Below are 12,007 nucleotides of genomic sequence, written 5' to 3'. Positions count from 1 at the left end.
GAATCAATTTTGGAATAAGAATGATTGTGATTTTCATGTACAAAAGTGTTCACAACAACGCCCAAGGGCGACAAGGCGGGGCACAGCTCTTCGACCGCGACGCCAAGCACCTTTGAACGGGAACAGAGTTAATCAGAGGTAGAGATTGGAGTTCCATCAAATTATGGTTTGAGAGGGAGGTAGGCCGAAGGACCGCTCTCTCTCACAAACCACCGGCAGTTACTAGCTTATGGGACAATGAAGCCAAAAGTTCGAAAACAAGAAGAAGTTTCGAAATTCGAAAGCAAAGAATGGGAGATATTTAGAAAATGGTTTTGAAATAGGGAACTAGGGCTAAACTATACTAAATATGCAAAATGAAAATCTAAAAGGTGCGGTTTATATAGAGCCTAGGCTCTAAACAATCAAATTAGAGCCTACCTTCAAATAGTGTCGAGAAATGTGGTTTTACTATTGGAAATCTTTGTGAGCCTTAAAATACATTTTTATATTTATTTATAAAGTTCAAAGCTTCAAAAATAGGGTAGATCAACATATCTATGAAAACTTGAAAATCTTGAAATAAAAATGCATTACAAAATACACTATTTCCAAAACTTGAAATCCATTTTTTTCCCATGTCCATACATCTTGATGTCGAGATGATCTATTTGAAGATATTTGGGCATCAAAACAACCTCTTCAAGTAAACTTTTGAGGTATGCTCAAATTTGATTGTTTAGAGCCTCAGCTCTATATAAAATTTTCCCAAATCTAAATAAAAGAAAAATCAATGAACTTACTTGAAACAAGGCCCACAAACCCGACACCTGGAGTTGGTGGTCTGGCTCAAATCTAAGATTGTGTGCCGACCTCTTTCGTCTCTTAGAGTTCGCCAGCTGGAATTGAACATTGTTAAGATCGAGTGGGTGCAAACATAGACTTGAATTGAGTATCAAGGATAGGGTCTAAGGAAAAGTCTAGGGTCTATGAGTGTAACCGAGAGTCTTTGATTTGATTGGCTAGGGAGTATTTTTGGCTTAAGATAAGGTTTCAGAGGTTCAAAGTAGGCTCAGGGATCTGTGAGAGGGGAAATTATTGATCTTGGACTCAGGGTTTCTAAGGATCTAGGGTTTAGTGTGTAAAATGGCAAGGCTTTGCCTAATTCCTTAAAATCTGGGGCACCTATACTGTAGGTGAAGGTCTACATTTATAGGCTAGGACCTAGATAACAGCTCTTGCAAGTAGCAACTCAATCTGGGTCGTAGATCTCTTGTGAAATACAATATTACGCATACGTAAATAGGTATTACGCAGACAAGGTGGACCCCACAATTTTGGCAGTTTCGTGCCACTTGCCTTGTTATGTCTATTGGGACGTTTTCAATTTGTAAATGAGTCGTTTTAGGTATGTTTGGGTGGTAGTAATATGTTTAAATTGAGGGTTTCAAAAGTCATAAAGGTGGGTCAAATTAAGGTTTAGGGGGGGTTATGGTTTTAATTGGGTTTGACCTAGGATTAAAGATGTGGCCCAACCATAGGTTAGTTTAGGTAAGTTTTAGGTAGGTTTAGGCCATTTAGGTGGGTTTTAATGGAGCTTAGGTCTAAATTGGAAGTTTCAAGGATGCTTAAATGCTTATTTAGGGAGGTTTAAGGGGGTTTAGTGGACTAAGATGATTGAACTAATTTAATTAGGTTCTAAATGTGGGAGTTCATTAACTTCTGTGGTGCATGGGATGGGCTATGGTGTATGGAGAATAGTGGTCCTAGGGCGTACAACAATAGAATGGTCCCTAGTCTAGTTTTAGGCGAAAAGATGGGTTCTCGGTGAGGCGAATTTCAGGGTTTTGGTTAGGGGTTGGTCTAGGAATGGTTTAGGTTCAAAGTTTTCCAAGGTCTTAGCTTCCTAGAATTTCTTCAACCAAGAATGGGGTGTCCACAAAAAGATAAAGGGAAAAGTTTACATAGAGCCGAGGCCCCAAACAATCAAATATCTGTCGATCTACATTATTTTTGAAACTTTAAACTTTATAAATAAAGATGAAAATATATTTTAAGGTTCACAAAGATTTCTAGCACTGAAACCACATTTCTCGATACTATTTGAAGGTAAGCTCTAATTTGATTGTTTAGAGTCTAGACTCTATACAAACCGTACCCAATAAATGGTCTCCTTGTACAGAATAAATAAATAAATAAATAAATAAATATATATATATATATATATATATATATATATATATATATATTCTCTTTTTTTAAAGAAGTTTATCTTTTTTTTTTTAGGTCCTTCTAAATCGTGCCCCATAAACCCTTTTTTTTTCCATTTATTAATCCAGGTCTATACCCACGTCAAGTCACAAATCCGATACAGATGTGAGGGTAAACAATCTACCTCCCCAGTTTTAAAACACTGTTTAAAATAAACAATGACCAAAGACCTCAGAATCGAGGTAGTCCATATTTTTCAAAATTCATTTTTTTCATCAGCATTATGAACCTACGAAATTTTAGTACAAAATCCATCCCCAAGATGGAATTGAAAGGAGACTGCCATTCAGTATCGGCTTACTCACCAAAAACCCCACCGTTCTTTAATTTGATGCACTTTCATTTTCTAAAGGGTGAGGTCACCTTATACCACACAAGTAAAATGCATTCTTAAATTTTGTCAAAAGACGTAACTTTGATATCAAAAACATTACCATGGCTTAGAAGTCGATGTTCAACCTTAATTATGAAATTTAAAATTAATAGAATTCAAACATATCGGTAGACATTTAAAAATCTTAAAAATCCGATTCCACCAACTTGTTACAAGATGCATAATTTGTAACATTTGAAATTCTTTTTTTTCTTCATAGACATATGCCTCAAAGTCAAGATGATCAATTAGAAGATTTTCCAACTATATACTCCTTATATTGATGTTTTGGGGGAAAAAGTTTATATAGAACCTAGGCTCTAAACAATCAAATTAGAGCCTACCTCAAAACTTTCACTAGATGAGATTGTTTTGATGCCCAAATATCATTAAATTGATCATCTCGGTATCAAGTTGCATGGACATTAGAAAAAAAATGAATTTCAAATTTTGAAAATCGTGCATTTTGTAGCGCATTTTAAGACCGTCAATTTTCAAGTGGTCGGACTTATATTGTAATAGCATGAGTGACTCGCAAGCTTTAAATTTTATAACGAAAGATGAAAATATAATTTAAAGCTATCACAAAACTTTCCAAGAAACCATATTTCTCGACTCTATTTGAAGGTGGGCTCTAATTTGATTGTTTAGAATCTCGGCTCTATACAAACGGCAGCCTTTTTGAGGTGCACTTGCATTAATATTATAAAATTGCCAACCTTATAAAAACTTTTTCCTTTTGTAAATACCTTACCTTAAAGAATTGATGGGCGCGGCGCTCATCACTAATATCCTGGCGAAAAAGGATGAATCCAAGGAAACAGTGAATCCCCAAGGAAGAGGGAGACCAATTTTAGGTTTCAGAAACCCCCCAAACCTATTGGGAAGACCAATTTTAGGTTTGAGAAACCCCCCAAACTTATGGTCTCAAAGCTCAATATCAAGCTAGAGACTATAATACCTGTAACTGAGTACTTGAACCACATGCAAAGGTAGAGAAATCAAGCAACTACCTGCCACCTACCTACGGGCACCTAAGCCACTGGTATAGTACTTTCAAACAACTTCATAAGCCCAAAAGGCCATATACTGTGCATGTCCGAAACCATTTACGTATACTATGTTCATGGCATACGGTCTTGAGAACAACCTCCTTACACATGTTTTTCATATCAAGGAATAAAGGAAAGAAAGTCTCCAGAGGAAGGTGACAAGGACCATTCTATACTCACTCGTATGAATGCATTTCAATGTTTCAGCTTAGAAAAACTTCTTCTCCTTCAGGCTCTCTACTGTCTCCTTGAGGCTGACCTCTAAAGGAGTAAAGTTGACTCCCAAGGTCTGTGTTTTCTTCTTCGATACCTGAAATTTTGGAGGGAAGGGATTCTCATCTACACACCTGCCAATTAGAAACAAACCACATTATCCATTTGCTGAGATAATTAACACAAACTGGTAGTGATGCCACTAAAAGCCACTGAAACATGCGCAGCTCTGAATCAGAATTCATGAAATTATAGCATGGAATGTTTCTTGTAGGGGCTATGTTAGACTTCGCTGTAGTGTTCCAGTTTTATCTGATGCCTCCAAAGAGACAAAAGAGTAAGAGCATGAACAGCAGAACTCACAAGTATGCAGTAATTTCTAACCAAAGCTGTAACTTCCTGTGTGAAAATTTTTGTATGAGATACTAAGCAGCAGGCATTTTCTCTTTTATTGGAAACCCATTTGCATTTTCCACATGCATATACAAATGAACAAACTTCAGGGTTCATGAGTAGTTACTAAGAAAATCCACAAACGGAAACAATCTGTGGAGTGCTTTGTAGAGAGTAAAATGAATCTAATAGCAAAAGATTGGACTTATTAGGTTCTAGTGGGAGAGAGCTTACTTTTGAGGGACTGGATATTCTGGGTACAGGTCATGCAACAGCTTCACAAGCTCTGAAAAGTGCACCACTCTCTCAACCAAACAATATCTCCCACTTGCTGATGGAACCTCATATGCAAGAATATGGGCCTCTGCAACATCTTTGACATTTACCCATCCAAAAGTTCCATTCGTATACGTAGGACTCCCTGCATCAGAAAACAGAAAATGAAAATGAAAACTTCTAGAGCTGCATGACAACTTAGTGTCATTTGCGACTACAGTACATTGCTTTGAACACAACATTCACTTCAAATCTACTCTTTGCACTCTTCTCCAATCCCCTAAGTAGAATATAATTCTTCTTTTCCAATCCAAAACATAACTTTCATGTTTTAGGTAGTTCAGCAGTAGGAAAAATCAGTATGTTTTATTGCAATAGTCACATATTAACCATTCAAGCACAAGCCACAATTCTAAAGGTAGGTCAGCTTGCTTAAGCTTTTTGGGACAAACTTCAAGGGTTCAAACCCTTGACCTCCCTCACCCAAACCAGGACGTCTAACACTAAGCCAAAGTCTTTAAGTATTGCTTCAAAAGGACTCTTAGATATTTATGGTTAGCTTCTACTAACCAATACAAGGACAACACATTCGATCCTTCATGAAAACTGAAAACTTTGCACTTCACTCATTTGAAAATGAAACAGAACAACAAGATTGAACATTATAGGAAGAACATACTGCCAATGGATAAGCCTCAAAGTTAGTATCAAGGACAGCTTCCTAAAGCTAATCAAAACTCATAGCTTCTCAATCGGTTTGATGGCTCTTTCTGCTAAAATACACTGTTATGTCATTACAATACCTGGCCTCACATTTATATCGGGAAGCAATAGAAAGTATCTGCTCTCCTGCGTCTTTTCTACACATTATTATTACTATTTACGACAGTCTCCTAGTACTTGAATAAAAAATTTCATGCTTTCACTCTAAAGCCCCTTGAACCTGCCTCACCACAATGCAAAATGCCTCATGCCTTTTCTTTTCATAAATAGAATGCTTCATGTTGTTCAACAAAATAATTTCACTGTCATGCAATTCCAGAAAGTGGAGAGAGAGGTATAAAATGTTAGAACATGGGCAATAAATTTTTCTATTTTAATCTTTTCTGTTCTGTTCTTTTACAGCGCATCAAACCAAGAATCGATCAGGTAATAATCAATCCATTCTATCCCCTGGGGACTACAGTCCAATACCTGCCTCAAATTTATGCGTCAGATTACACATAGTAAAGAGAAACGCAATCTCAAGAACTTATTCCCATACTTCCTTATACAAAAGATTCACCGCTAAGGGCCAGGCTTACCATTTACAAGATCTAGAATGGCAGCACAACTTGTGTTCAACATTGGTTGAAGAAGAGGACCAATAACCATTGCTGGATTTATCGTCACCAAGTCAATCCCCTTCTCCTTGGCAAAATCCCATGCAGCCTCCTCAGCCAAGGTTTTTGATAATACATACCAGTTCTGCCAGAAGAAACGAAACATACTTCCAAAAAATAAGGTAACACACTCAGATCATTAGAAATATAATCAAGAATGCACAACATCTAAACAACCAGAAACCACATTGAAAAGATAAAATGCAACTGAAATAGAGATAACAACAAAAAAAAATTGAAGTACAACTACTTGGAAAACAACACTAGAAGGCAGCCAAGCACAACATGCACTCAAGCATGTGTGCATAGAGGTGCCTGTGCGTGTGTGTGTGTACACAGATAGATAAATGGATAGATAGATAGTGAGATACACAAAACCTCCAATTTTTTTTACTCTTGTTGTCACTTGAAAACTACGCCAGTCCCCTTTTTATGATGAATATCCTTTCTTAGTTGAAACCTTAAAAAATAGGACGAAGGAGCGTATTTCTGTAAAAACCATTCTTATAAAATTTTGGGAGCAACTGCAACAAGTGCCAGTCACCTTGTGCTGCAGTTAGAAACTGTAATGCCCCTTTCTTCTTGATGAATACCCCTAAGTCCAAAAGTTAAATAACATAAGAAGAATTTTAGTAGACATTATTCTCATAATTGTTTTGCAGAAAACCTAAAATTTTGAGAGGGGCGCCCCACCCATAGCAGTATGACCATTTGTGCTAACTGATCTTCATACAAGTCTCCTCTTTGTCATCGATTGATCTTTTTGTTCTCATCACTTCAATTGTTATGCATATGCTCTTGAATGAGCAGGAAATGACAAGTGTCCTCTTTGTCTTCGATTGATCTTTTTGTTCTCATCACTTCAATTGTTATGCATATGCTCTTGAATGAGCAGGAAATGACTAAGAAAGGGAAAGTCCTCATAATGATAATTTGAAATCATGGTAGACAAAGCTTTGAAGGTGTATCAAGTGTTATAAAAAGGGAAGTTCATGAAATAATTGTGAAATCTTTTACCGTAACTAGAGCTACCAATAGTCCTGCCATCTTTGGTATACCATACCATCCAACATTAAAGTCACATGAATGATGAAGTAGGTGTTGCTAGCTTATATGAAGTGTGGTTTTGCACTTCAAATAAGTGTAAACATATTCATTTTATGCAACAGTTGTATAGTAATATAATGAAACAATCCTAAAACACCATGTTAGGGTCATTTGTTTGACGCCAATTTTTAAATATACATGCTTTTCATTTCAATGCACAATCAACAAAAGGAAGAATTCGAAAACACACTTTATAAGGTATTTTTTAGCCCAATTAACATACGCCGTCCATTTTGGTAAGATGCTTGGATCTAGGCCTTAAAAAGCTTTTTTCTATTTCTAAATTTTTTAGATAGTTTTATTATAATTAGATGAACAAAGTAAAAGAGAAAAAGGATTTTGAGTTCATAAAAGCCTAGATCTTGAAATTCACCAAATGAATGGTTTAGATTCATTGTTGGGGGGGGCTCATTTTGACCATATCTAAGGTAAAAAAATGAATTTTATTTTTTTTGGATTGATTATTAGGATGAAGAGAGGATGTGTGCAATTTTTGGGGCTATACAAATACCACAAACGTGGTTTGCTAAAAGTGAGGTTTCATTATATTACAATAACACAGTCACATGAAATCATTTCATATATATATATATATATATATATATAGGGAAAAGTTTATATAAGGTTGCAACCTTAAATGTAGAATCATAGATGCGCCTAAAAAATCTATCGGAAAGGTTGTTTTAATGTTTAAAAACTCTCCAATTGATCATCTTGACAACAAGATGTATGAATATTAAAAAAAAAAATTTTGAGTCCCAAAAATAGTACATCTTGCAACACATAATCTAGACCGTCCATTTTCAAGATTTTCATATGTTTACAGATCTACTTGATTTTAACCATTTTTGGAGTTTAAATTTTCTAATTAGATATGAAAATAGATTTAAAGGTAATCCTAAGAATTTTTACACCAAAATTACATGTTAGGATAAAAGTTGGAGGTGCACCTTAATTGGATTGTTTAAGGTTGCAACCTTATACAAACCGCACCCATATATATATATATATATATATATATATATATATATATATATATATATATATATATATATACTAGTTCTGCTAGTTAGAGTGTCTTGGAGGGTCTGCTTTTCATTAATCAAAATTAACACCCTTGTGATAAGAAAGGGGACAGGAATGATCTTCCCTTCCTGTCCCTTCCCTTTAAACGCCCATTGTCCAAGATTCCCCACTGCTGCCCCCCCCCTGCTCGATGTGCAGGAAGGAGCAAAGAGTTGCCTGTAGTATCCTAGGACTTAGCATGCAACCCCAGAATGGTTAACTGTTAACGGCACGTCGAATCGAAGGCATTTAACAGACATTTGCTCACGTTATATAGTCCTAGATATACGTTTGGTCAGGCAAAACTCCAATTGAACTTTTGGTCAAATAGGAGACCTTCAGCTTTTCAACTAGGGCATCTCCATCCACCAATAAATAAGAACCATATGCACTCTACTATTGAACCATTCGTCTACCAATATTCACAGCATAACCATATTTCATACAACATATAACAGGAACAGTTTATTCAAATTGTACTTCAATGTTTCCATAGCACAACAAGATAATCTGAGACATCAAGATATTTGGCCCTTCGATATTGACTGCAGACAGCCTTCTAACAAAAGCATACAGGTCCATGATTCATTCTAAGACAAAATTTGAAGTCAATTTATAGCATTCCATTATCTTAAGCATCATTTTTTGTAAACATAGATGGAATGAAGGGATAAAACCCAAAGAGAAAACCAAAACAGAAATACAAACCTGTACTTCTTTGCAAAATGCTGGATCAGAAAACCAGGTCTCATCAACAACAACATCAGGTGTTCGGGGATTTCTATTATAAACTACGGCTGCTACGGAGGATGTCAAAACCACCCTTTTAACAGATGATGTTTTGGAACAAGATGCAAGAACATTAAGAGTTCCCTTCACAGCTGGATCAATCAGTTCAGTCTGGTACATCCAATCAAACAAAATCCATTAGATATAAGCAAATAAAAAAACCCAAGATATAATCATATAGCATTAAGCAAAAATTTTAGATGGTTATTATAGGAGTTCTAGAAAGATCAACTTGAATTTTGACGGCTTCTTGCTATCTAGTATCCACAAGAGTAGCACCTTGGATACCAGTTCCAATACAACCAATCAATATCATAGCATTGTAGATACCCCAAAAGAATGATGTGTACAATAAAATGGGATTGAGATACTTATGTAAAGTATCACATTTAGGAACATTAGTTGAACTACACAAATTAACTCATAGAAATATCATGATCATACGAAGCTATGTATGCGACAACATGAACCAAACTAACCATATGGCCCTGCGCATTGTCCTATTTCTGTCATGGAGGCACACACACTATGGTATTGACTTAAATCAACCACCTAAAGAGAACACATGGTATTCTGTACTTTTGAGGAAATGCTTGTACAATAGAATATGTCATATGCGTGATTGATTTAATAGACTTTTTCTGCATATTGTTGGTAATCTTAACCACCAGAAATACGCCATGGATGTAGAATCGGGAGAATAGATCATTTCCTTAGGAATTGCCGAAGAATTGGCAAATAACCCGCTATATGCAAAGGCAAAACCCAAGCTAAGCAAATCACTAACGTGATGCAATGAAACTCAAAAGAATGCAATCTTTAAAACATGTCAAAATGGCCTTGATGATGGTGTTTTAAATTGATCACAAATTCAAATCAAGAAAGCCAATCTTAACTTTGCAAAAACCTCGAACATTATTAGGAATTATAGCATTTCAATTAAAAGCACAACCTGCTCTCATTCTAAAACCCATCAGACAACAAAATTGATTACAAGGGAAATTTAGAAAAAAATAATTTACTCCCAAAGATACGAAAGTTGGTAAGTATCAAGAAACAGGACACCTCAAGCGTCTAAATCAAGTTCTTAACGTATGATAACATTAGTAACCAAATGCAAATAATTTAGGAACAACCTGAGGGTCCTTGCTTGAAAAAAAAAATGGTGATGCTGTATGAAAAACACCAGCACATCCATCCATTGCTGCATCAAAGGATCCATCTTTCAGGTTGTCAGCATTGTACAGTTTAAGCCGTTCATTGGCTCCTTCGAGTTCGAGTAAGTGTTTGGTCTTCTTTGGGTCATCTGCCATACCATGACATGAAAACATCGACTACAATTCCACAATTCGAATGCATGCGTAAAAATTATATGCAAGTGACAACCAATAAAAAACAATGTAAATAATAAGACACTGGACAGCGTCAATATATAACTTTTGAATCACTTGCCACACCAAGGAAGAAATGCAATATAAATCATTTGATCAGTGGTTTGCGAGTTGAATTCCATCAACTACTACATAATTTACCCAAAAACTTAACTATGATTTAAGGAAATCCAACGGACTATACTTACCACACCAAAATCAAACAGACAATCACATTAAGGTTCTAGAAACAAAACAACCATCCCAACCATTTTTGAGAAAAAGTTTCTCAAGAGAACACGTCAATATCAAGTCAGATCTAAGAAATTCACCTAAGTTAACCAACAAATGATTGTAAAGTACAATGTTCTCAATTTAAGAAACAACTTTAAACCACAAAAAATAGAAGACTTTTAACTTCATGAAACAATTCTAATAATGTATTTTCAAGTTCATTGGTATGTAATTAAAACATCCTTCATGTGACATCATATATTCTACCACTGTGTCAGTTAGGGATCAATTCCTAGTCCAAACTGGATAACCTTATCTGGACAAGCTTCAAGAGATATAACCTCAACGCAAGTTATAGTTTACACAGCAACCACAAAATTATTGATAAATATGAAAACGTATACATCATATGACCAAATAAGAATTTAGACTAATTAAAAGAACCACCAAAAAGTTCACACTAGCAAAACTAGATCGCCATTTTATTTATTTGATAAACTAAATTCAATTTGACACCCAGTTAACCGTTGACTCCTGAGTTTTCTTCTTTCATTGTCCGAAATCAAGATATCCATAACGTCAATATGAGGATAAAAATTAGAAATGAGATAGTAACAATTTAGATATATACCAAATCATCAAATAAACAAATGAAGAGACAAATGATCATACGATCATATACGAATAAAATTAGATTATTGATGTCTCTGAAACCCCGTCTCTATAGATCAAACCTTGATTTGCTTATTTCATTCAGATTAAAGCCAGCAAATTCCGAAAATTTGAATGGTAAAAGATATTATCGTGATTTCATTCATTCAGTACATCAAAGTCAATTCCATTCACAGTTCGCTTTTGACTCCTTAGTTTTATATTTCTCTCTCATCCTCCAGAGAAATAGATATCCTTGGACCAAGAAAAAAAAGAGAGGCAAAAGGAGAAAGATGGTTAACTGATATCGCGAACAGTGGCTTGAACGGTGTAACCCCTCTGTAAAAGGAGCTTGACGAGCCATGAGGCAATGAAGCCTGAAGCTCCAGTTACACACACTACCTTCCCGCTCATCCTCACTCTCTCTAACTTTTTCTCTCTAGCTCTAGCGGAATCAGGACACAACGGAGAACGAGCTTTTTTTTTCGTTCTCTCTACCGCTTTATTGACGAGTTGAACTGCAGCTCCTATCGCCTCTCTCTCTCTCTCTCTCTCGTGTGCCGGTCGGCGGTTTTTAAAATATATATATATAAATTCGAAAACTCTTAAAAACGTTTACACGCAAAATGGAATGGCATTTCGCCTTGCCAGCTGTTTTTTTTTAGAAATGGTCATCGATCTATAGAAGTCGCGGTGGTCGTTCGTATTTTTACGTTAAAAAATACCGCCATGAACATAGTAGGTATGTTGCTGGTCTTTTAATCATTATAGTTTGAAAATAATCGAACCGCACTGAGCATATGGGTGGACGAAAACATTGTTCATTTTCACCCATAAGCATTGAAGAATGAC

General features: G+C 35.7%; 1 protein-coding gene across 1 annotated transcript; it reads right to left on the bottom strand.

Annotated features, from left to right (window-relative positions):
- Positions 1-3,671: 3,671 nt before the first annotated feature.
- On the bottom strand, positions 3,672-11,628 carry LOC18440872 (phenylacetaldehyde reductase). Its single transcript, XM_006851009.4, has 6 exons — positions 11,458-11,628; positions 10,037-10,206; positions 8,820-9,011; positions 5,862-6,024; positions 4,516-4,702; positions 3,672-4,022 (listed from the first exon to the last, which is right to left on the bottom strand). The coding sequence occupies exons 1-6, from the start codon at positions 11,567-11,569 to the stop codon at positions 3,884-3,886; spliced, it is 963 nt and encodes a 320-aa protein (XP_006851072.2). The 5' UTR covers positions 11,570-11,628; the 3' UTR covers positions 3,672-3,883.
- Positions 11,629-12,007: the final 379 nt, after the last annotated feature.

Source organism: Amborella trichopoda, chromosome 1 (genome assembly GCF_054954075.1).
Source record: "Amborella trichopoda isolate Santa Cruz 75 chromosome 1, AtrichopodaSantaCruz75HAP2 v2.0, whole genome shotgun sequence".
NCBI classification, from domain to species: Eukaryota; Viridiplantae; Streptophyta; class Magnoliopsida; order Amborellales; family Amborellaceae; genus Amborella; species Amborella trichopoda.
This window is presented reverse-complemented; position numbering and strand designations above follow the sequence as displayed.

What these genes read in the sequence shown, in the direction of transcription:
- LOC18440872 (XM_006851009.4), bottom strand. Translation starts at nt 11,569, where the DNA reads ATGAGCGGGAAGGTAGTGTGTGTAACTGGAGCTTCAGGCTTCATTGCC. An exon ending in CATTTTGCAAAGAAGTACAG is followed by an intron (nt 6,025 to 8,819) that starts GTTTGTATTTCT and finishes TTCTTCTGGCAG; the next exon opens with AACTGGTATGTATTATCAAA. An exon ending in CATTCTAGATCTTGTAAATG is followed by an intron (nt 4,703 to 5,861) that starts GTAAGCCTGGCC and finishes TTTCTGATGCAG; the next exon opens with GGAGTCCTACGTATACGAAT.